The 25,947-nt window shown below is 36.4% G+C and overlaps 3 protein-coding genes, 1 long non-coding RNA gene and 1 other non-coding gene across 20 annotated transcripts; 2 read left to right on the forward strand and 3 right to left on the reverse strand.

Annotated features, from left to right (window-relative positions):
- Window positions 1-178: 178 nt before the first annotated feature.
- LOC117602110 (dystrobrevin beta) lies at window positions 179-12,880 on the reverse strand. Of its 7 annotated transcripts, none has more exons than XM_034319676.2 (18): window positions 12,747-12,880; window positions 7,883-8,047; window positions 7,507-7,723; window positions 7,348-7,430; window positions 7,125-7,276; window positions 6,904-7,012; window positions 6,616-6,782; window positions 6,263-6,390; window positions 6,086-6,184; window positions 5,893-5,974; window positions 5,596-5,634; window positions 5,414-5,526; window positions 4,558-4,723; window positions 4,166-4,461; window positions 2,474-2,619; window positions 1,142-1,201; window positions 962-991; window positions 179-614 (listed from the first exon to the last, which is right to left on the reverse strand). In XM_034319676.2, exons 2-18 carry the CDS (start codon window positions 8,040-8,042, stop codon window positions 352-354), a joined length of 2,310 nt encoding a protein of 769 aa, XP_034175567.2. In that variant the 5' UTR covers window positions 8,043-8,047; window positions 12,747-12,880; the 3' UTR covers window positions 179-351. The 7 variants fall into 7 exon arrangements, with proteins under 7 accessions (XP_034175567.2, XP_076547764.1, XP_034175565.2 ...); XM_076691649.1 differs by lacking the exon at window positions 12,747-12,880 and adding an exon at window positions 11,951-12,134 and having other exon boundaries at window positions 5,408-5,526; XM_034319674.2 differs by having other exon boundaries at window positions 180-614; window positions 5,408-5,526.
- Window positions 8,507-11,454, forward strand: LOC117602119 (uncharacterized). The gene is made up of 3 exons (XR_013063273.1): window positions 8,507-9,036; window positions 9,221-10,100; window positions 10,249-11,454. It is a non-coding gene; the product is annotated as an uncharacterized LOC117602119 (long non-coding RNA).
- On the reverse strand, window positions 12,746-25,939 carry LOC117602108 (uncharacterized). 10 transcript variants are annotated; one of them, XM_034319666.2, is made up of 21 exons: window positions 25,187-25,939; window positions 20,370-20,463; window positions 20,211-20,278; window positions 19,846-20,065; window positions 19,542-19,758; window positions 18,666-18,836; window positions 17,981-18,052; window positions 17,821-17,910; window positions 17,498-17,629; window positions 17,318-17,425; window positions 17,045-17,234; window positions 15,983-16,189; window positions 15,748-15,908; window positions 15,533-15,685; window positions 15,274-15,471; window positions 15,004-15,205; window positions 14,713-14,814; window positions 14,375-14,476; window positions 14,027-14,194; window positions 13,883-13,951; window positions 12,746-13,809 (listed from the first exon to the last, which is right to left on the reverse strand). In XM_034319666.2, exons 3-21 carry the CDS (start codon window positions 20,257-20,259, stop codon window positions 13,691-13,693), a joined length of 2,730 nt encoding a protein of 909 aa, XP_034175557.2. In that variant the 5' UTR covers window positions 20,260-20,278; window positions 20,370-20,463; window positions 25,187-25,939; the 3' UTR covers window positions 12,746-13,690. The 10 variants fall into 10 exon arrangements, with proteins under 10 accessions (XP_034175557.2, XP_034175555.2, XP_034175556.2 ...); XM_034319664.2 differs by having other exon boundaries at window positions 25,139-25,939; XM_034319665.2 differs by lacking the exon at window positions 25,187-25,939 and adding an exon at window positions 23,256-23,395.
- Window positions 20,349-20,421, reverse strand: TRNAR-ACG (transfer RNA arginine (anticodon ACG)). Its single transcript has one exon. It is a non-coding gene; the product is annotated as a tRNA-Arg (tRNA).
- On the forward strand, window positions 21,215-23,977 carry LOC117602113 (uncharacterized). Its single transcript, XM_034319683.2, has 3 exons — window positions 21,215-21,503; window positions 21,576-21,841; window positions 22,047-23,977. Exon 3 carries the CDS (start codon window positions 22,067-22,069, stop codon window positions 23,975-23,977), a length of 1,911 nt encoding a protein of 636 aa, XP_034175574.2. The 5' UTR covers window positions 21,215-21,503; window positions 21,576-21,841; window positions 22,047-22,066.
- Window positions 25,940-25,947: the final 8 nt, after the last annotated feature.

Below are 25,947 nucleotides of genomic sequence, written 5' to 3' on the forward strand. Positions count from 1 at the left end.
AGATAAACAATAAAAGTTTGTAAATAATATTAAAAAATAGTTACTAAATATCAAAGTAAGCAATACGCCATTCTTTCTAAAGATAGTAATATTAATTTAATATTATCATTGAAATTTATAGCATGGTATCTTATGACAAACAGTTTTTTGAAATTAAAAGTACTATTTTAAAAATTTAAGACTTTTAAATACTCTCCAAACTCTAATATCGTACTGATTATATTTCACACTAACACCCAGATATATTCCCATCATAAATAACCAGTGGAGCTATAATAACTTATTTGCATTTCATTTAGCAGCAGTTCCTAAGCCATTAGAATAAATATGTATAGATGTCATCTAACAAACTTATCGATTGACCCATCTTTTCACTGGTTCTGTCCAGTTAGATTCATTTTCATCTTCCTTTTCTCCATCCGCTTCTTCCCTTTCTCCTCTTTCTTGTTCTTGTTCACTGGATGGGGTAGCGGATGGTGTTTGCGACATGTTAACATTGCGTGCACGCAATTCAGCCAGAAAATCATTTTCTTGCTGATAGCGACGCTGAAGTTCTTCTCGCCAAGAATTTCCACCGCCGCTACTATCATCTCCATCCTCACCAGCCTCGAAATCTAAAAATAATGAAATCTATTAGATATACAGTAATATATTTAGAAAATAGCATTTTGGTTTATTACAGATAAACTTAATACATTTTAATAATTGCTCTCTTACTATTTTGCAAAAAAAAAAAAGTATGCCAGTTTTTTTACAAAATCTGTTTCATATATATATGTATATCTATTTAAATAAGTTATCTACATCTGTTATTTACAATGTGTTAAACTAACATAAATATGCTTACAGATTTGTAAATGCAAACATACATTACAAATACATTTGAATAGAAGTTGTGTGGTTCATTAACTACTGCTAAAGAAAACTAGAGAGTATAATTTTAATTACTAAAAAATGATACCTGAGAATTTAGTGTTTGTTATTTTGCTTTCTGAAATAACAAAATATTTGTTGTAACAACTATCTATTGTAGTGATTATATTTATGTATGTAAAAGAAGCAAGTGATGTAATATCTCGCAAATGCTTGTGAAGGTACGAAAGAGTTGTAATAACGCGTTAAAATTGTAACAAACTCTTACCTAACGGTTTTCTGATGTTAATTCGGCCAGAGTTGTGAGAATGATCCTCCTGGTCTGAGTCTGCAAGGCACCAGGAAACATTCACAAGGGGTGCATCACACACATTCCACAACACGTCTAAAGTGTCATTTGTATATAGGAATATCCATTTGTTCTTTGGAATTTCAATATGAACAAAGTATTTTACATAAATTTACATTTAAAAATTTTAATTAAATGTTCCTCAATACATCACAGTTTTGTATAATACCCTTATTACTCAGATACCACTTATCTCAGACAAAATAATAAATGGTAGTTCTGTAACTTCAATTAATGTTTTTCTATCTCTTAATTTTGTTGCTTGAGGAGAAATTTTATAATTCATACATCATAAATATAGCATGGAAAATTGTGTTGATTTTATAAAAGAATTGAGAAATTAAATTTTGATGGAAATTAGCTTAATGGCATTTATGATTGTCAAACGAATTTTAAATTTTTTTAAATGAAGCACTTGCTGTTTCACGTGTAGTGTAGTCTGTGCTATTACTAGACTAAATCTTGCTAAATCTATACTAAATGGAAAAAAAAAAAAAAAAAAAGAAAATATAGAAATTACACAAGCAAACTGTATGATAGGAGAAAAAAATTATGTATTTACATCTGTAAAAGTTTACCAAGAATGCAGATATGTAGATATGTTGACAAAATTTGCATAGGATATAAAACTATTTTGATAATTACATACATCTTCATAAATCATTCTTCGAATATACACTATCTTTCTTTTTATAGAATTATGTATGCACATCAAAATTCATCTTGTACCCGTTTTAATTTCAGAATAAATTTGTAAAATTTCGTTTACTAAATATAAAGGAGGGAATGCATTGTTACATGCTATAAAAATCTAATGATGTGATAGAATAAAAATACTGCAAAACATGCCTGCTTACACTAATATGAACGATGTTATAAAAGAAGTAAATATAAAAACCATTTGTTTGAAACATATTTTTATATACATTATATCCTTTACTTTTTTCTTTAATAAATTGATCATTACTCAAAGTGTTAGAAACAAAATGAAAGTAGGCTTATACACATTAATAATGATCTTCTGATTTTAGTTAGTAAATATCTTGTCATTAACGCATTTATGAAATGTTAATTTCTTAGAGTTAAAATAAACATTTCTATGTTTTGTTCCTAATCCAAATATACGATTATATTGAAGGCCTGTATTAAAGAAAATAGCTAAGTACAAATTCTTGTGCCATTTTAAACTACAAAAATATTTTGCATTCATTTCTGATGCAAATTATATTAAAATGTTGTAATTTAACATACCCGAATTTAATTCCCTCACGAGTGTTGACATGGCATTAGTAACACTGTCAGCAGCTACCAATAAGTCATTTCTTAAGGATCGACCCAAGCTATTATTCGCACTGCTGGAACCACTTCCTGGCAAGCTGTTTGTCCTGAACGCAGACCTGATATCGAAAATCTCTATTTTCTTTGCATAAAGCGATATCCAAATACATAAATACTAAATTAAAATTGTAACATGCCACGCACAGTGGTTGACGTTATTGTGCAAGCATCTAATGTTTAAAAATTTATTGTGCAATTACTTAGTAACTACTTCATAAAATGTTCAAACATTAGTAAATTGGTATAATAATACACTACTGCAAACATGCAACATTATACATGTCATACTTGTCATTTTTTAAACCAAATAGTATAAGTTATTTATATTACTAAAACGCATAGCTTTAATTTCATGAAATATTATAAATATTCTAAACGTATTAGTAACCGAAACTGGAAGATTAAAAATAAAAGATGTTATACTACTATAATTTATTTTAAAAAAGAAAACAATATACGCGGTCATTGTACAATTCTGTATAAAGAAAGTATAGCACTATTTTGTTTATTATACAATAAAATATATTGACATGCTGTCTTAAGTGCAGTGATCTTAATTGTCTATATCTTAATGGTTCATAAGACTAATTAAATGCAAACCGTGGAAAATTAATATACAGGGTATTCGGCTACGGGTGGACATCCTTCGGTAGCCGAACACTCTGTATAATCAATAACATAAAAGTATAAAAGTTCAATACAGCCTAAAAGCGTCATAAGATAGCAAAAGCAACATGGGTTTAAATATATTGATGTTTTGTTTAATGAAAATACAAAACAAAACTTATAACACTGAATATAGGAATGTTCCAAATATGCAATTTTTTTTATTACTCAACTAGTACGAAATGTATTGTTGTTACTAGTTGAATAAAAATATATTTTCGTTAACATTCACATGCAACGATCCAAAATATAATTACTGTGCTGATTTGTTTATGGTGCGAGACTACGAAAACTATTATATCTTGCACTATACATGTAGAAGAAATCAACTATTAAACCCATAAGTATATAAAATACAAATAAATGTAATCAGCAGCAAATTTTCTTAATTTATAAATATGACTAAAATAAGACTGTATTTGATTTCTTCTTACAACTTAAATGTGTACTAATAACTTAAAAATTTTGATAATTATATTAAATTTATGTATTAATGACTATTTCAAATATGGCGCACAGTGCACACTAGATGTATATACCATGTTAAGTATTTTAAGTTATATAAAAATCAATAATGTTAATTATGAGATTATCGTTCACTTCGTTAAACATATCAAAAATCTTTGTACAAATCGTTCTTACATAAAACATCCACAAATATATCGACGGAAATTGAAAATAAAAAAATATTGATAAAAACAAGGAAAAAATAATTCCTTTTCTTCACAAATATTATGTCTTCAAAATCTGTCAATACATTTCTGAATATGTTTCTAAATATAACTTTCCACTAAATCGAGAAATTAATGTAAAAGTATTCAGAAAATAATATTTTATACAAAGATTGTAGTAAATGCTTTTGCTCTGTTTTATAGCATTTCTCTTTCACTAATTTTTTTTTATACATTTTCAACATAGATTGTTCATATGCTTGCCTACCTTACATCACCTCCAACACACGACAAGTTATCTGGAATAGGATTTTGTATTGTTCCCAGCATGGTATTATTGGTTACACTCGCCACTGAAGTCGTCGGAACAGAACTCTGATAGCTTTGAGACATTTGTTGTTGGCTTTGCGATTGTTGTTGTTGCTGTTGAGGTGTCGTAGAAAGCGGACCTCCTGGAGTTGGAGGTGCTGATCTACTGCTTGGAACAACACCAGGTGGTAAAGGTGGGGACTTTGTACTTCGCGGTGAACTATTTGGTGTTGATCTTGGCGATGCTTGATGGTTCTATATAATTTTAAAGTTTTACACGATGTACTACAATGAAAAAAATTAAATAATTGCTAAAAAAAAAAAACGTATATACTGTACTGAGAATGATACCTTTAACATTTTCATTAAACCTTCTAACTGCACCATTAATTGTCTTCTGGAGTCTTGTAACGTTGCCAAGTGAGTTTCTAATTCGTCTTTTCTCTGTCTTAAGGCTCTCAGCTCAGACATTAATGCAGGATTTTCTAAACCAGCTGCTTCTATCTCTTGCTGTCTCCTACAGTTGAATTTAATGTCAATATAATAAACTGTCAGCTACTTAGAAAGCAAGAGCTGTGGAATACCTTTTGAACTAGGTATTCCATTTGACTGACTACAAGCTGAAGCGAGAATTATTATTAATGTAGTGTTTGTATGTGAATCTAGTGGGTCTATTAGTTGTACAAATTAAATTGAACTTCTAATATAATTAAGTAATAATTTCGTTGTTACAGAACATCACAAACTTAATTATTTAAAGTGTAACTGCAATAAGTAATTAAACTTTATGAGTTCATGTATTATGATAAGGGTGAAAAAGAACGAATATTGGTTACAGGTGGGAAACTATTAATATTAGTAATAATTTTAGATTTAATTTTCCTAAATTCTAAGTATAAAAATAAATATATAAAGTATGAATATCATTACATGAAAGGGACGAGATTTGTATTAATGTTAGTATTATTGTGATGTCTTCAGCTCTAATATATACATATACGTGTCACAGTAAAAGCATCAATTAAAGTAATAGGTACATTTACTAGTCATTTACACTTTTACTGTAACATATGCACTATACGCAACCAAGGTGACAAAGCAAAACAGAATGTTCTCTTAACATGCATGATCCTAGGATGGTTCGACAGGATGAATTCGAGGTTTAGGCTTGATATAAAGGAAATAAACGACACAGGTATACCTTAACCTTGCAATCTCGCGCATTATTTCCTTGTTCTTTGCTTCTAACTGCGATATAAGTTCTCGTTGTGCTCTCGAGGCATCTAGCGATGCCAAATTTGCATCAGACGGAGCCCTACCCTGTAACATAAAACACATATTGTAGACGGAAAAAAAAAAAACGAATAATTTGATGTACTTAAAACTTACTGCTTGATCAGCTTGCGACATTCTGGATGCGGCACGGGGCTGTGTGGTTATGAAATTATTAGTACCATAAAACCATGATTCAGTACTACGCTTAATTGAGTTAGTTGCTCTAATTTACACACACCGAGGCATTTCGCTTAAAGTTTCATACGTTTGTTACCGAACTATTATGTCAGATATATCTAATATCAAATGTTTATAATATTCGAACGATTTAAAAAAAACTGTATTTATAATATTCAATATATTGTTATAAGGAATATTAAACTAATTTATATATAAAAATCAATATCTTACCATAGTCCTAGCTTCCTGAGCCAACCTTTGTGCGTATCGTGCTATTAATTTATGTTCATCATCCAGTCTTGAACTATCCATACTGTATAACGTGCAAATGATAAATATAAAAAAAAAAAAAAAATAATAAATAAAGTGTGACTTTTTATTTAACAAAAAATAAGTGTGCATCATTTGACTATTTCGCGCTCACCTCCTTAAGGTAGAACGGCTATCCATCGATCCAGAATCGAAAGGAGCCATAAAACCTGGATCTGGAAAACCGTTGTGAGACGGTAAAGGTGATGGTGGGCTGCAATGTAGGGAATTTATTTAGATCTAAGAAGTACATTGCCATTGGAGCATGGAATATCATGATCATGGCACTCACACTATGTGTGATAAATCTAATGTCTTCTCTGGTTGCTCCGGAAATCGCGGTAAGCTGTTCTTTCCTTTTTCAGGTACACATCTGAAGCTCTTCCTCAGGGAATGCCCAATTTGTTTGCTAGGTGATTTCTATACAAGAAATAGAAACGAGTGTCGTGTGAAAAATAAAATGCATTAATTCATTAAGAGCCAATGCCACGTTCCAATTAAGTCCTTCCACTCTTATGTCCTACAATTTTCTAAAACCTTGTTGTTCTTTCTTGTAAAAATTGCATTATTTCACTGCTTGGTTCTTAACGAATTAATAATATCACTATGAGGACAATTATGAAACTTCGTCTCCAGAATACGTACGAAACTACTGTACTCCCTCGTCTCGTGGTCGTTATTGTGTGTTCCAGAAACTTTACCACGCCAAAAGCAGTCCTGGCAAAGCTGATACGAGTGACATTTCTGACATCTATATCGGAAGCCAGTAAAGTTCTCTTTGTGACACGCGTCACACATAACAGGATGGGCCACTGAAAAATCACACGTGGATGAAGAAACCAATTATCCATGATATTTTTAATAAGGTGAGATACCCGGTTATCGGTAAAATTTCCGAACATCCGAGGGCCATAGCGGAAGATGAAAAATCACCTGTTTCAACAGCAGCCATCCTATGGTACAGTGGAAGCCATATTAAACAGTGCGGTCCTGGATCAGACATAAGCGTATCCAAAAAATCGTTAACCGTGACTTTCGAGTTCTGAAACACGGCGTGACACCAACGATACTCATTCACGAGTCACACTGCGTCCGACGAAGTTTGCTATTTATCAATCGCATATTCAGTGATCAGTTCATCTGAACGAACTTACTTGAGGAAATATTGAATTGGCGAGACCCTCGGAGTACCCAAAGGACGGTGACTCGTAAACAGCAGCTGTTAACGCTAGAACTTCTTTCAAATACTCGGCGAATCTCCAGTGTATCATGTGACCGTTGCTATCGGATATTTGCGAATATATATCTGTTCGATAAATGATATCAATGAATAATTATAAGTACCCCCCAGTGGGAAATAACGAATCGAAAACTTACATCGAAACTTATCCATCAGCTTTCCTGCGCACAACGTAGCCAATGCTACTTTCACCGAGAACACAGATATTTTATTGTTTTCCCTGTAGAAAAATTTATTATTACCGTCTCATGATCAATGGAATACTAGTTTCTTAGATATTCAATATTTTTACGTACCCTGTAGTGTAGGCGGCAAGTAGCCAGTTCATCAACAGGGCAGTCGTAGCATCGACTTTGGCTTGTTGAGAAACAGGCACTCGTTTATTAAGAGCGTGAAATAAGGAAGACAATAAAGTTTCGAGCCTCGACACTCCCAACGTGCTCGATGGTTCCAGTGTGTTCAAACCGTTTTCTCGAAACGCCTCGATTACATTCCATATGTCGACGTTGTGTACTGCACACAATAAATCATAAGTTGTAAATGTACTTATGGGATTTCATATGTTGGGTCCTTGTTGGGTCAGTCACGGTTGTACCAGAATGCTTAAAAGTTAATGATACACAGCCGGCTATATCGGATGATTAGTAACATTTTAACTGATTCTATACTTACGATGAACTTTCTTTTGAATGAATCTCAGCTTACAAGCTGTGCGATAGGATGCGAACCGGATGCTGTCGAAATTTTGTTGCCGCATCTCTTGCAGGAGCTGCAACCGGCTCGCCTCTCCTGAGCTACCGTTTCCTGATCCTCCTGCGCCATCCTCCGCCATTTTACCTAAAAGAAGAATTATGTTTCAGCAATTTTCATCTAGCGAATGTTAATATTTTGTTTCATAACTTCTTCTAGATCACTACGAGAGTAGCACGTAAGCGTAGCACGTATGCAAAGAAACGAGGCGCACGTAAAATGAAGGCCGCGTTCGTCGATTAGTCATCGAAGCTCGTTAACTCGACTAGCAATTATATTAGCTTCTGGCATGATAAACGGTTAATTTCGAAACACTGGAAAGTTCGAGGCGATTTAATAGTATTTATGCTATATTAATTTGAAGCTTGAAATGTATCCTGCCACCGTTGATTTATTATTTTTATTAATCACCCCTTTTTAACCCCTGGATTGCTAAACCAGATACAATATAAATGTGTGATGAACGCAATAAATTGTTATTAGCGTGGAGCTAAGCTTCGTGAATTGCAGAACTATTCGAGGCATCCGCAGAATGCACCTCGCATTATTCTCATCACGCGGTTCCTTGATTAGTTCCAGTCTATTGTGACCAAGCTAGGATCGCGTCATTAATTCGATGCTATTAAGATCAAGAAACGCGTTCATTATAACTGGAGAGAGGATGCGCACCTTTGACCCCTGGACGATAACTTCCGCGTTTGAACGGACGCGACGGGGTTGGTGGTGCACAGGATGTTCCCTACAACTGGCTGGTTTAATTTCATTTCTACCAATCGAATAATTTTTTTTTTTTCTTTCTTTTTTCTCCAATGGGAACGGACAGTATCCCATCAACTTTCGTCCGGGTAACAAAGGAATCACAGAAGAGCTACGACGATTACTTTCATCGAGGTTCATCGATGAAACCGAGTTCAATCGTTAACTTAATGGAACGTGGAAACCACTCGACGCGGTAGATGCAACTGTTTCATAATTCATGGATCGTTCGAGGGAAAATCGAGCTGCAGAAGTAGCCGGAAGTGGTCGTCGAATCGAAGCAATTAATAGTTTACGGATAAATTAGAGCTGAAACGAAGGTAACGAAGTGATCGAAATAAAAAAGAAAAAGTATCGTGGTATTAAATCGGTTCGTTAAAAGTTTCAGCCCTTCTACTTTTTTTCGTTTAAAAATGCTCCGGAGAAAGTTTCTAACTTATTTTAATTACAGCGTTAAGTACGTCTATAATTTCTGTACCTTTACTGAAAATGTTCGTTTTTTAGCATTTCCCTCGTATTATTCAGGGAATCGATTTGCCGTTGCATGAAACGAGAAATCGATAAGAGGAATGCCTCGTCGGCTGTATTTCGACAAAACGGCACCGAGTCAGGTGCATTTAGAATGAAAAGAGTTGGGAGAAAGGGAAATCGGGCAAAAGAAGAGGCTTTATGCGTGTTGCTGTGCATGAAGACTAATGCATCTGCTCACCTGTTTTCACAGATTACATACTCTCTCCCTCCCATAGGATTCGCGAATATAGCGAAATACAGCGAGTGAAAAACGGTATTCATCAAAATATTCTGCAATCGTTCGAAAGAAAAATGTTTTAGATAATGTGAAACTATCATTCATGTGGGTCACTGGTGACCTAAGTGGTATTAAACGCGTTGAAACTATTGATGCGAAAATTAAAAGTATTTAACAACGAGTTAATAATAAGAAGTAAAACGAATTGCGTAACGTAATTAAAATACGACACTACACTTCATTTAATTATCAAGTGAAACATTTTTTATTTATCTATGCAGCGCTTTTGAATTCAACTTCTTATCTTCATTCGTTGAAATTCTTCGGTATGGAATGTGTTTACGCATATAATTGCCTCAGCAAAGCTAAAAATACATGAGATATCGCAGAATCATTTATTGCAAGTAATATGTTGTTACAAAACTAGCCTCCTCTGATTCAAAGGGTGTCGTTCACCGTATATCTCGTCGGAAAATCACAAAAAACTAAGTAAATTTACCCAACTGTTTCAACTAGAGCGTATATCGAACAAGATGAATTCTCAATGTTTTCTCAAATGATTCGCCGCGAATACTCGAGTACTACACTCGATGGAATGTACTTTCAAGAGCAACGGAGAACCGTCGACGTTTCACGGTAAGCAACGAAAATAGCTCTTTGACAATTCTTGAATAGGCTGGATATTTCAAATACCCACTTGATATTATTGATTATTTTACATAGAATTATTGCAGTCGTGAATAGGCGTAGAGTACTGCTATTTATTTACGACCATTCATTTCAGAGCCGGACCTGAGACTTTAGGGGAACCGAGGCGAGCTCCGAAAAAGGACCCCTTCATATACATAACATAAAAAAAAGTAGCTCAAATAAAATTTATAAAATTAACATTAAAGCTTGTATAACTAATTTAGATGTCCATTTAAATCGATTAATATTCAAGTAAACATTACTCTTCTTGCATTCTTAGACATTCATTTTAGGACATCCAGACCCCTTTCGCTATATCGTCATTTTCCCCGGGGATGCCTGCGGGGTTGCCTAGAGGGAAGGGCGGGAAATCGATATTCTTTATACACAATAATAAAAAAAACAAATAAAAATAATTCTTCGATGATAATTCGAAATGACAGATATCAGTTTCGAGTACCAACACTTGATCTCCATTCGCTCTTTGATTCTGATTATTGGAAATATACAAGGACGGTTTCGATTCCATCGACTCTTCAACTGATCTTCGTTCGCAGTCATTAAAACTCGTTATGCAAACTCGATTTGAAGGGCGAACCAGCATCGATGGTTCTCGTATTGTTCGCCACTTCGCTCTTTAATTACGCGGTGTAATGAACTTTGTAAATGCTTTCCGGTCTGAGGTTACCGATGGATATTCGGAGAAAAAATGTGCTGGCTTTGAAATTTCAATTGCACCTGCTCGTATTTCATTAGCGATCGTCGTTATTTAAAAAGATATAGTTCGGAAAGCAGAATAAAGTGCAACGGTAAATCGGATAGAAACCGGCAAAGCAAATCCCTACGGAACAACTTATGTAATCCTGTGGAGGCCCGTTTTGTACAGCTCTGAGCGGAAGTTACTTTTTAACAGCGAACAAAGCTTTTTCGCTGATCTGGTTAATATCAGTGCTACCGAGAGCACGCGGAATGCTTGGCAAATATACAGGGTGAAGCTATAACTTTAAAATGTAGAATTATAGCTTGGCCCAATTGTATGGGACACCCTGTACATCAGGAGTCATGATAAATGAAATAAAAAATATGTACGTTTCTCTACTGGCTAATCGATATTTTACGATACTCTCGCTGGAACGTAAGTACGTATTCGCGTGTGCCATTGGCGGAATTTTATTTAGCGTTAGATCTTATCCTGATCTTTCCCCGAAGCAATCAACGAACCAACCTGCACCATAATCAGGAAGTTAGGTTCCTTTTTTTTCAATGTAAATTGTTTATTGATTGCTTGGAATATAAATAAAAACAGTCGAATTTATAAATTAACATTTATCCATTGAATTAAATTTCTTGGCCTACTGTATGGCCGAAAGAATTGTCCAGGTAACTTGAAAGTCTCTGACGTATTTCGGTCTGCCATTTTCGCATACACGTTCCCTGTTGGAATTACCGTCTTTGTGACGCATAAATTGCCGGAAGGATCATACAGTAAGCGTCAGAAGAAGCTCGTCGAGCAGAAAGTTGCAAAAGAATGAGGAATGTGTGTAGATGCCTAAGTTTGAATCAATACAATAAGTGGGCCAGGTGGGGATGTATAAGATCGCCCGAGGAGACAGAGGAACGGCCAGGAATGTGGGACAGTTTCGGTACAGGGGAACGCGAGAAATGGAACGACCAAAAGGCGCGGTCAATTTTGGATACTTTATAATTGAAATCTATCTACTCAATTTGAATATCAATATAAAGATCAATAGCTTCGAAGAATAATCATTTATACCGTCACACGGATTAGTACTTACAATATTATAATCCACTGGATTATTCGTCGGATCAAAGGATTATTACACTTTCTAACCCATCAAATTTTTAACCGTACATCAACGTCAGGGATAAATGTAAATCGCTGAAGATATACGAACTTGAAAGTTACATGATCAGATTATAAATCTATTAACTATTCATATGTTTATCTACGTAGCAGAACTCGAATAACTTTCACAATTGGTACACGACCACCATGAATCAATTGAGAATAATGTTTTGGACCAGTGCCGAGTAGAGGAAGTAACGTGTGTCAGTGGGACACTGTTTAACACTTCCTTTGCCAGATAGTACACTCGCCGGGACAGTGTCCGTTATATTACATTAGACGCATATGAAGTTAATCTTATTTGTCGAAGCTTATCATTACCGTTATAATATATCATAACGGTAAATAAATAAGGGGACGATTTTCTTGCAAGCAAAGCAAAATTTAAGTCCCAAGCCTATTAAGCCATATCAGTATAATCAATATACCGTTCTGTATTATTTTTGTGCTCTTTCCAATATAATATCATATGACATTTAGATAACTTTATTATTCATTCAAATTATGGATTAGTTTCTATCGCCAATAATAGTAGACAGGTTTTACTATCTAGGTACCACAAAGCAAAGAATTAAAAATCCCTTTATCGTTATAAAAATAAAAACTATCCTTACATACTGTTTAAAATATACAAAAACATGCAAGTATGTATGTTCATCGAATTCGTCCATATCGCCGTCACGAGACACGGCGATGCACCTAACCTGCTCTGCCGGTATACATACCTTGAACACCTTTGATGCGCGTGTCTTCAGCAAGGGTGAGAAGAAAAAAAAAGTGCCGACGGGTGTGGGGGTGACCGTCACCGTGTCGACAGAAACTTTTTTCGTATCGTTCGATCACGTACACGACGTCATTAGTACGGCTACCGTTCTGAAAAAGTCAGCCAAGTGGCGATGCAACACTTCTCGTGGCACTCGAGTGGCTACTGCTACTCTGAACACAGGACCGAACTGTCAAGAAGATCAACCGCGTCTTTATAGATCGTTATGACAAATACGATTCATTCGAACGAACTTGTTACATAAAACCGCGAAGAAATTCAGTCTGCTTCGAACTAAAGCCGTGGAAATATTCTTAGCACAAGAATATTGCGATAAACAAACTCAACGGAATCACGATGTATTGTGCTTCGCGAGCCTCGCGGCCATCACTGATTTCGACGGGCACAAACGATTGGTGGCGCCATCGTTTCTTGGAACGAGGGAACGAGGAATAGAACCACTAAGCGCGGGAGAGCAGTAAACATATTTAAAAATCGTATTGTAAGATTCTTTTGATTTCATATTCACGATCAGTTTTTTATTTCTTAGAAAATACTTCCTTGTAATAAGTGTTTCAATCAAATTGTATTGATCTACTTATTAAATATTATAGTTAAATATCTAAATCATTCATAAGAAATATTATCGTAACATAGCAGTGATTCAAAAAATTTTTAAAACTATTAAGGTAGATGTATTAATTATGGCCATTGACTTTTGCTCAATACCAAGCTGGATTTTGAAATCAAAGGTCGAGTGTCATAAAAATCCTTAAGGTAACCATAAATGGTAGGTTTACTCTCCTGATTATGACCATAAAATGCATCATTTGTAAAATCATACCTTCTCCCTTGATATTTAAAAATTTCGCATTTTACTCCCGCGAAAGTATATTGAATTTTAATTTAAGGCCCTTTCTCGTTACCACGAGTATGTTGTAAATAATTGGCATTTGGATAATTACATAATTCACAAAATCCTGGTAATCCTTGCGGTCCAACTGGCCCTCTTATCCCAGGAATGCCTATCGATAAATGAAACTAAAAGTATCAAAACCACATCTTAAAAACGTGTTTGTAATTTTTTTTTCTCGTTACCTGGTCTGCCCGGTTCTCCCCGCTCTCCTTGCCGGCCAGATAGACCCACACCATCATTACCAGGTGGCCCTATTTACATACGTTAGTGAGAAAAAATATTAAAATTAGTAAGTGATAATGAATAAGAACAAGTATATGTGGTACCTGGTAATCCTCTTGGTCCCATTGGACCTTCCACGCCAACGCCTTCCGCTCCTCTATCACCTTTCTCTCCCTGTTCGCCGGGTGGACCTTGGGAACCCATAGAACCTTGCGGTCCAGGTAATCCTACAAAACCACGCTCGCCGGGTAGACCCGGAGGTCCTGGATCTCCTAAGTAATAATTAATCAATTTAATTTTCATCTAAAAGGTCCACTATTACCAGAATGTGCGCCTAATATTAAAAGCATGCAATGTTAACTACTTGTTTCAATATCAAATCAATTATAATATTTTAGTTTTATTAAGGAGTTAATAAGGAGTTTACTAAGGATCTTTTGTCTAGTAGGTACCTGGGATGCCTTGGGTTCCGGTTCGACCAGAATGGCCCTGACGGGCCAGCCCTGGCAACCCGGGAAGCCCTCGTAGACCCTCTGTTAGTTCTTTCAGCTGCTCTGTGACACATGCAGGATTCCATCGTCTTTATTGGTGTAATTTAAAGTGACTCGTGGCAGAACAATGACAATGATGACCATTATGATATTCGCTATGACTATCAGGAACATTAAGGATATTCTTATGTGGCGACTTTTCGTGAACAGATACCAAAAACCCGTAACCATATCGTGTTCTACAGTTATAGATCTAAATGCAGGCAAATGCAGTTGGTAACCCTTTTCTTGGGGTATACCTGGGCGACCTTGAGGACCAGGTGATCCAGGACGACCTGGACGGCCTCGGCCAGGAGGACCAGGTGGACCTTGCATCAGTGTTGCCATCTCAGTCATCTGCTCTGTATATGTATGTGGCAATAAAATGTATAATTATCTTTGTATCTTTTTAAAGCAAAGATTGTGCCAAGAATGGGTCACATTACACAACGGCGTTGTATGTTGTGCGGTGCACACGTTTCTTTCAAATATTTCTAACTGGACTATTAGTTTCTTAATTTTTAAAATTTAAAAAAAAAGTAGATGTTTACCTCTTAACACACTGGCACATATATCTCGAATTTCTGAATCGGTGATGCTTCTTCCTGGTGGTCCCTGAAAACCTGGCATTCCCGTTTGTCCCCTAATTCCAGGTGGTCCTTGCAAACCTGAAGCTCCATCCTTCCCCGGTATTCCTGGCGGTCCGATTTTACCTTCTGGTCCTCGTTCTCCAGCAGGACCTCTTTCACCCGGCTGATTACAAATAGCCATAAATAAGAATTTTATTAAAATCATTTTCCCTTTCTGAAATATGTACATACCAATCCAGGAAAACCTGGTAAACCTCTTGGCCCACTAACTCCTGGACTACCAATGGTTTCCAAGACATTATTTGTGTTCAACATATCCCCATCTAACCCTGCTAGTCCTGGGGGTCCAGGGGGACCCGGAAGACCTGGAGGCCCAGGTCGTCCATCTAATCCTGGCATACCAGCAACGCCCGGTAAACCTGGCATACCCTGGAAAGATCCTAGTTAGACTTAATTATTCCATTTTATAGTAAATGAAAATCAGTCTTACAGTGATTCCAGGGAAACCAGATGGTCCAATAGGACCTTCTTCTCCAGGTTTCCCATCAACTCCTGGTGGTCCTGGTGGTCCTGGTGGTCCTGGCGGTCCTAGAATATCACTGAGCCCAGGAGGTCCTGGTTTTCCTGGTAAACCAACTGAACCCTACAAATACAGAAATAATTAAAATAGATCATGTAATATTTAAATCAAACATATATATTTACCGGAACTCCTGGCAAACCTGGAGGACCACTTATTCCCTCTAATCCTGGTAAACCCGGGGGTCCGATAGGTCCAGGTACTCCTGGTGATCCTGGAGGACCGTTTTCCCCAGGTATACCAGGTGGTCCTGGTATTGCGGAACCGTCAACTGATCCAGGTAAACCTAAATAAAGGAATTATCTATGGGAATAAACAAAAATTCTAATAAGCATTTGATTGATGTTACATTTGATTTACCATCTTGACAGGGTTCTCCTTTTAATCCTTGAATTCCAGGCGGTCCAGGTGCACCGATTTCACCAGGAGGACCTGGTAACCCCTGAGAACCTGGAGTTCCAGGTAAACCAGAAACTCCCATAGAACCAGGAAGTCCAGGAAGACCTGATTTACCTTCTGGGCCAGGAAAACCGTCTTGTCCAGGATAACCTCTGTCTCCTACTTCACCTTAAATTAAATTTATTATCTTCGAAGCGAAAGGATTAAACTATACGTTAATTATTTTCTGGGAAAGTACTTGAATGGCTGCAATTAGATAAGTTAAGAACAACTAGTAGCTTCTGTCACGAGAATGGCACCCATTTAATGATTAATAAAAGAAATGGGTTTGCGAGTATTGCAGCAGATTGCAACAAATTGATTTACAATCACTTTGAATGGCTGTATCTAGGTCGAATACCGTTTCAACAACGCATCGTTTTCGTGTCATCCATCAGAGAAGATTGAAATCATATCTCTCATGCTTAGAATACCAACGAAAAGTCATAAATTAATCAGAAATACAAGAATAAAGATTTTTAGTCTAATTCTTTATCTATATAAGGAAGACAGAATAAGTGAAAACGTTTTGGTTAGACAGTTGGAGCCATTAAAACGATTGTGCACGATCTTTAAATGTGGCTGTTGACACACTTCATTGGATGGAATTATTTCTTCAGAAGTGTCAATGACCTTTTGCAAGAGTGCAATTAACTCATTAACAAAGTCAAGATTTGTTTGGAGTATTGTGAAGCAACGTGCAATTATTTGTTATAAGGAAAATAATTTGTATGCAATTGAAATGAATGAAAGGGTTCGGTATCTTCCATCAACTGGCAAAGGAATAATGTGCTTAACGAGGAATCACAGCACACCCACAACTCCACACGATTTCTAACAAGATTGAATCAGTTTACCCAGCACTTCAGGGATTACTTATCGGATAAATCAACGTAATCGCATTTAACGCTAATGTTTAACGTTTGACACGACCGCATTCAACCGTGCAAGGCAGAGCTTTAAAAATAGAAGTCGAAGAAATACCTTTTTGACCTCGATCACCTTTTTCGCCCTTCGAACCGATCTGTTCCGGATTCTCTGGAGGACCTGGTGATAAAGTATCACGATAGTCGCTGATGTTTCCAGGTGGGCCAGGTGGACCTGGTGAACCTGGATACCCTCGTGGTCCTGGTAATCCTTGGTCTCCTTTCAGTCCTGCAAAGCCCATATCTCCCTGACGGAAATCGGAAAGAATATAAACATCGAAAATAAAACATCAAATCAGCACGCAATAAAGCAATTAAATAATAAACTCACTCTTTCTCCGATTTCCCCTTTAGCTCCAGGTGGTCCAATTGGACCGATCGATCCTTTTGGGCCTGGACTGCCAGGGAATCCCCGAGCACCAGTAATACCTTGCGGACCCTACAAAATAATAGTGACAATGTATAATAAACGAAATGAAATGCTTGTAATTATGTGTTTTTGAAGACGTACTATTTTGCCTTCTGCCCCAACGGGGCCAGGTAAACCAGAGCGTCCAGGTAAACCGGGTTCTCCCACTGGTCCGGGTGGTCCAGGTAATCCTGTTAGACCAGGCAAGCCCTTAACAAAGAAAATTTTATTGCTCTTCAGAGCAAGAATTATTTTAAAAATAATTTCCTTTGTATCGTCAATTGTATTAGTGCCTAATTACATAGGCACTTCAACCTATGGCACCCACCCCCTCCCTTGAGGGGGTGAAAAATCAGTATCATATAATTTTAAAATTGATCAAGATTAAATCTACATTTCATTAATAGATAGAAGTTCTGACATACATTTGTACCATTAATTCCAGGAGGTCCCTGTGGACAGATAATTTCGCAGCTGGGTCTCCTCTGAGGTAATAAAGGGCTGCTAAGGCTCTTCTGCAATTACGTTAATTACAACCGCGGGATCTTAATGGATTGTGAAGTTGTGTAAAATATATACGCTTACCGGTAGTTCCTCGCAGCTCTCCCTCTCCGGTCTCGTAGGATCGCAATTTAAGACCATCCACTGTATATCGATCTGAACACACGTTCAAAAGGTTGAAGAGAAATTACAATAACCTTTGAAAGAATATTCCCATTTGGAAACATGAATAATAGCTAGTATCGATAATATTTCAAGGTGATAGTATCAATTCTTTAAGCTTAGCGTACTGTTGGAGTATTTTAAAGGAAACAACCATCTCATTAGGATGTTTCTGTCGTTTATTCGTGAAACTGGGCTAATGAATCCGTCACCGCGTTTTTGTATGTCTGCTACGCTTTTACACTTCGAGCGGGACGCTAAATCTAGCTCGTTCCACTTACGTCCCAGCCTCGTTCATTATAAAGTGTTTATTAAGTAAGTGTTTCTTAATTGCCGCGCGCGACAGATACGTTTGTCGCGAGAAGAACCGCGCTTATCCACCGTGAATTCCTGGGAAATTCTCACGAACGAACTTGGTCCGCGTTTCAATCGAGATCGCACGCCCTCCGATCATCGTCGAGCTTATCAGAATTAAAGAGTTCCTATATTCTAAGAACGCTTATTAAGACCTTACGCGAAATACGGTCATGTGGTTACATAAGAATGCCATATGTGTTTCAAGATGTATTTAGTGTGTTCAATTACAAGGACGAATGATCGAACTTACCGGTACTGTGAGTTCGCTATGGGACATCTTCGATACCGAGATTTCACCATCGACTTTAATCGGTCCCCGTGCTTCCGTTTCCTGCGTACCAGCATACTCGCAATCTATATAGACCACTAATTTATCCTTAAAGGCACCAATGTTAATTTTATGCCAATTTTTATCGAACATCTATCAACAATCAAAAGAGAAATTGTTGAATTATATAAACATCCGAAAAAAGCTGATGGCCTACTAATGAAAATAATGAACAACGTCTGAAGACTCCAAAGGGTTAAAAAAATGTCGGAAATAATGGTATTCTTATTGGTATTTCCGATCTTGCACGCGTGCAGGCAATGGTAAACGCCCTGTAAAAACTGTTAAACTATTTCACACGACGCTTACGCAACAGCCCGTGACACGATTTCCACGTGCCCTGTGACAGCAGGGCGTAATTTACACGCCCACATAGCGATTGGTATTTGACAGAGAGCTTTTGACACGACAACAACAGGGTTTCGTTTCGAAATATCGTGAATTGTGCTCGCAGGCAGCGATCGACGATGACAATTTCAAGAGCTGCTTCGTTGTCGACGAGCTTCTGAGCCGACGGTGCTCGAAGTTAGTGGAGTTCGATCGCGTTTGAAAATAATGCTTTGAAAATTGAGAAAAGAATAGGGTGTCCTAGGTCATGAATATTGAAAGATGTGGGTCGGAGATAATTAGTGTTCAATTGACGGGAAATGGTTGAGGGGTCCGAGAGAATGACAACGGTTTTCTTTGTTGTGATCGGTTGCGAAATTGGTACATGAATATGCTAAGGTCAATGTCGACTGAACAATAGAAACACTTTTGCCATTGTTTGCGTCCTTATGATTTTAGAATTCTACTCACGCGATCAGCTGGGAACGATACCATCTGGAGTTCTCCTGTAAGGACCTTCACAGAAAGATCGAGAGTCAGATTTTTTGGATTCGCAGCGATTAAAAACTGGGGCTCGTTTCTCATGTCGACGATCCGGATAACGTGCCAAGTATATTTAGGCAGTTTCCTGGCTCTGAACGTGCAGACTGCACTGAATTCCTCTGGCAATCCATTGGGAAGTATATTTCTGAAGGGGAATGCGAAAAAGGAGGTTTCGAATAAATTGAAAAGGAGATTTTCGGCATCGTTTCAAAAATGGAACACGTGCTCGTACTTTGTTGGCAAAGTGACGTCGGTGTCTTTCTCCAATCTGTAGGCTGTTTGCATGCGATTGCTACCTCTAACGCGGGTCACGCCAGAGTAATGCGTCTCCAGAAGGTCTAGTTTCAATTTGCTTATAAAATCGAACGTTTGAAGATCGTCCTCGCCACGTTCGTAGCCCTCGCATGGCCCTCGGGGCGAATCCAGAAGCGGTTCCTCGGTAAAAATGTGTTCTATAAAAGTTGTTCCACTAACTTTATAAGCATCATAAAATGAGTTACTCGAAATTAAAGCTATCAGAGTAAAATGTGAATAATGAAGAATAATAATTGTAGTGGGATCTTCTAGCTACAATACAGGAAAGTAAGTAAAACTTACGTGTACGTGTGAACTGTACAAGCACGAGTATCCATACTGAGAAATACATTCGCAGATATTAGTCGGTCCTGTACAAAATAAAAACGTATTAATTAAAATATTGGAATGTATGTTTAAATTACAAAAAAAAAAATTCGTCGATCCTGCCAGGATTCGAACCTGGAATCTTCTGATCCGTAGTCAGACGCGTTATCCGTTGCGCCACAGGACCGTGTTGACAGGAATCTTTCTTTTCGATCTAACAACCCCGAAACTAAACAATATAATTTTTTATTTAATATAATAAATCATTATTAATATTACATTTCAAATACAAATTAAAAAATTGATGGTATTCAGCGAAAAATAAATGTATATCTTTATAACGTGTTATTATTTGTATAGTTAAATTTTCTGCAATAATTTGAAACATTAGTGTAACAAAATATATTTGTAATTAATAATTAATTACATATATGTATAGAAGAATATTTTAATGTTTGATTGAGTAATATTTTTTATGTTCATATCGTATCGGGATACTTTAAATTTATGTATATTTCTTTGTAAAAAATTGGGCTATATTTTTACATATGTACATACATATGCATGATTGTCGAGAGTATTCTATGTATTATCTCGACGTGTTTACGGTTGAGCGTGTTTAGTCTAGCACAGCATGTGCCCAGTGACTGCCAATCCAAATATGTGACCAGTGCTATTTGATACGCCTTCTACATTATCATTATTCAATCTATAACATTCTAATTAAAGTTAATATATTTTTAAGAATATCATAAATTAATCACCCAATTAATGCTATATAACTGCAAATAATTTCAGTTTACAGTAAGCTAAATACCCAAGAAAGTGATAAATAACTTATACCTATAGATTACACTATAACAGTGATACCTAATATAATAGTAATTAGTAATTATAATTAAGTTTCCCAATCCAAGATATAGAATTTTGGTTAGGTTAGAAAAATAACGAATTTTGCAGCCTATTTATTAAAATTTTTTATACCAGCCTCTATAGAATGTATTAGTAAAATATATAGAATATAAATTAAGGCCACATCTTGACAAAATAATCTTGAATAACAAATTCTACATTGGAAGTGAGTAGTGTGCGCTGTGGGTAACTGCGCAGCAGTTTTATTACGGGCGACGGGTAGGAGAGTGAGACGACGCACATTGGTTGTGGTTGTGAAACGCTGTTTGCTATTGGCTGACATCCTTGGGTCTTATCGGAATCTCCGATTGCGACAGTGCTGCGTTGCCGGACTACAATGTCGATGCATCAGCAAAAGTATTAGTTTTCGGAGAAACGTTGAATTGGATTTACTATTAAAGATTATCATACATATTTTTATATTTTAAGTAATCATCTGGACGCGATTTTTCCTTTAACTTTGCCCCGAAAATTAACGTCGTAGTGGTAAAAGTGGGGGTAGGATTAATACCCGACAACACTGCAATTGCATCATCTCAAGCAACTTCCGTTGGATGTAGGATGTGCCATACATTCTGCCGCATTCCACAGTGTTGAGTAATGATTTCTTTCGCTTAAAAATTGGGCGTAATTCCATGATAAACAAGATAAATCAATTTAAGGATGCTTATTCGTCCTGATCAGTTTGCTGCAATGTAAGTATCTGAACAATTTAAGTTATTAACGTAAAGTTTCGTAATTTTATGAAATTTAATTTCTTTCTCTATTAAAAACATATCAAATCAGTATTTTTTTGTAACATAAATATTCATATAATTTTATTAAATTTGAAATGCTCAATATTAATTTCAAAACAACAGTAATTACTATAATAGTTCCTGAATGCTTTTTTTTTTACAGAAGTTAATAATCTTTAGAAGATGGCGCCACATATACCGAGGGACTACCACTCCATTGGTGATCCTGGGAAATACTCGTTGAGGACAATCAAGACCAGTGAAAACTGTTTACCAGCTGTTTCAAGATTGCACTTAAACACTTCAGAAATAAGGGGAAAAGAAGATTTCCTTTTCTGCATGGGTCTTCAGAAGAGAAGGTCTAAACATCAATACACCGCGTTTAATGGTAATTGCAGCTCGAAAACTGTTAATATCCCTGCCGGTGTAATGTTGCGTGACTGTCGTGTAGTTATCCTGGGGGCGAGTTGTAACATATGCGGGAGGTATTTCAAGTGTAAAACGGACTTAGATGTGCATATCAAGTTCAGGCATACGATTTCTACAGTGAAAAATATCACTACCACATCAACTCAGTGTACAGAATATAATGAAATAATTAAAATATTTCCTGACTCTTTCAAACCCTCGACTATTACGGTTAAGGAAAATGTTGAACTGAAGATACGGAAAAAGTTACAGTTAACCATCAGGATAGGAGAGGAAGTTGTTGTTAAAATTCCTTTAAAACGCAAACATCTGAGAATGAAAGCAATCGATGCTACTACTCAAACTGAATCATGCAATATTGCCGAATTAAAGGCGAACAAAGATGGCTATGAAAATAGCGTTTCTCATATCGATCCTCTGTTGTTCTGTAATAGTCCTTATCAGTGTTGTGACCCAACGCTACGCGTAGCAAACAGTACCAATCAATATCCGGTTAGCAACAATGTAACGTGCAAGGATTCAGTAGACAGGGAAAATATAGCGTTAAACAGAAGCGCTATTTTAAACGATTTAACAGTAGAACCTTATTTAATGTCGAGTTCGAACTCTAAAGAGAAGGACGATGATGTTATACTCTTAACAAACGATATAAATAGTCTATCAGGAAATATTAATAAAAATAAGGAACAAACAGATATCAATGCAGTCGAGGTACTGATGATAGACATTTCCTCTGAAAAACAGTCACAGAAAATAATTAATTCGATACACGAAGATGCAGTAGTTCCGGAACTACATTTAGGATCTCCGCAACACCAGTCTACACCTCTTCAACAACCAACTTCTCGACAACAATTAGCGCCCCTTAGCCAACCACCAGTATTACCTCAGCAGCTATCAACACATCTACAACAATCAACACCTCTTCAACAATCATCGATACCTCAGCAAATAGTATCCAAGGAGTCTTCGAGGGATCTTAGACGATCAGAACCTACTCAGCAGTCTCTGTCGCCTTTATCAACACTTAGTCCACAATCGGCACATCTTCAACAATCATCAACACCTTCGCAACGAACTACTACCCCGTTTGACCAAACACCCGGTAATGAAATACAAGAAGTATTACGGATCGTCAGAGGATATGGTAGCAGTGAAGATATCAACCATGAATCACCGAATCGCTTCGAGCAAGAGTTATTGCTCCGGGACGTTATCGAAGAGATGAAAAAGCAAGAGTTGCGCCTATTAGAAGAGAAGAACGCGAGGAAACGGAAACAGCCTGCTAAAACCAACGGTCTCAACAACGAGTCTTCAAAAAAGAAGAAAACATCGGTACAATCAAGTGAGAAAAGTACAAAACCGTCAGAAAAGAAGAAATGTATTTCGAATACAACAGACCGTGTCGCGAAAACACAAAATCAAAATGGCGCCTCTGTTGGCGACATCTTGAAAGAAAATTTAATAAACTGTAACGGTAACATTAACGGCACAAACGAAATGTTACGTAAATACGGGATTTACATGCACAACGACGAGATCGAGATAAATAATAATACGGAGAACATTCAGGAACTCGATCGCCATTTCGTTGCCCCATGTTCCGCTGGAATGGAGAACAGGGGCAATAAACCAATCGTTATAGATCTAGTTAATGATGAATGATTGATGACGGAAACAATACATTCTACTGAATAGTGAATACAGTTCTGTATGAACATTGTCGGATTGTAAGGAATCGTATGAATGGTGGATATGTCTCCAGAATAATACGATAGAAAGCGTCGTTTCAAGGTGGACGTGTTTTTGTCCAAAGGGTGTTATACTATTGTTATTTATATCATTGTACTCTAACAAAGGAACACAGAATATTCCCAACTCACCGGTTTGAATAAAAATTATGTGAGTTTTTAAAGTGATAAACTGACATTCAAGTGAAAACTAAATCTCCAATGGCATGTTAGTTTTTACCAAAAAGTTTTATCCAAATCGGTAAATGAACATACATATGTAGTATTTTCTTATAAGTAAATATTGTGATATGTTTAAAAATAGTCTGGACAGTGAATAGTGTTCTAGTGTTTTGTATTATGCTGATGATATACGTTGTTGTTATATATCGTAAAGAGCACATAAATATTATATAGTATTACTGTTGCCAAATCGCTATAGTTATATTTCTTAAAATTTTTTTAAATAAGTGTACTGTTCGTGTAACATCGAAAGAAATATTTTATACTCAAGCATATTATATAAATTTTATTTATATAATATACATATTTCGACGAGTTTTAAATGTAATATTATTTGTTTTTTGTTTGTACGAGGTCTACTTACACGAAATACATGTTACGCGATTCATAAGTCTATCATTACTTATAGTAAATAAGTAACCATTGTTAAGTTCATACTACTGCTGTGTATTTAACTTAAAGCTGTTTATATTTTGTATTTTTGTATAATAAATGTCCCTTTTGATACAAGAATAAGAAAATTTAAGGTTCAAGTTATTCTATGTATGAATAAGAGATCATAGAAGTCAACAAAATGGAGGCTTTGGTTTATAAAATGGCGCTGGACAATGCTACCAACCTGATATTTTTAAGAGCCCCCCCCCCAAAAAGTGTATGCAACTAAAATCAGGATCAGAAACTTCTGCCACTATGTTATAAAGAAATGTTTAGTACAACGTCAACTGCAAATTATGATACCAAATATAAAAAAAAAGAAAAATTTAATATCGTAAACCGAGAGATAAACTATCGTTCAAGATCTTCTGTATATTTTATTAAAATTTTGGCATGTGCAAGAGATGCACGGGTTTACCGGCTTCTTGTGAAGAGCCTCCTTCTGGTCGCGTGAAGCGCGACGTACCTAACGGCTTCGAGGTGACGGAAGAGTGGAACCACTTCCGACAGTTGGTGCTCGATCAGCGGAAGTTAATAGACTGTCACATATATTCCGTAAAGGGTTGGATGTATGTCGCGCGTAATACCGAAGGCACAATTAAACTGCAAGACGAGGCAACGCATTGCTCGGCTGCCCAGCACAAACTGATAAGCCTAGAGAATTACTTCACTCTCTCCACCTCTCTTCAAGGAGATTCGATCTTGCTTTCCGTCTTCCCTCATCGGAGAGACGCGACAATTACGGTTGATCATGAATTAGCATACAGAGAAAGAGGGAGGCTATTTCGTTGCTATACAGCTATTCATGTTGATCGTCGTAGATATCACTGAGTCTTTTGCAGAGTTCATCCAATGACCTACAATCTATTAAAATTTCTTCCTTACGAGACATTTGATCGTTATCAGAGTTTTGAAACACCTTGTATAGTAGTATATTTTATTTTGTTAAGGGACACTTTCGCATCAGAGAAAGTAATTCGACGCTAAAACCACACAAAGGTGAACACTTTCTTTGTTGTGCAACCATTGTGAACAGGAAGTTTTGATATCAGATTATATCTTGATGTATATGTATGTGTACCTTCGATAAATCTTATCAATATAAAAAATGATCAATCAAATTAAAATACACAGGTCTTTAGTGGCACGATTTACACGGAATTGCAGATTACTGAATGAGAGTTTACGTTGTTTGAGAAATTCCTTTTCTCTCTAACCGAAATTCAA

The sequence above is a fragment of the Osmia lignaria genome, chromosome 13, assembly GCF_051020975.1.
Source record: "Osmia lignaria lignaria isolate PbOS001 chromosome 13, iyOsmLign1, whole genome shotgun sequence".
NCBI lineage: Eukaryota > Metazoa > Arthropoda > Insecta > Hymenoptera > Megachilidae > Osmia > Osmia lignaria.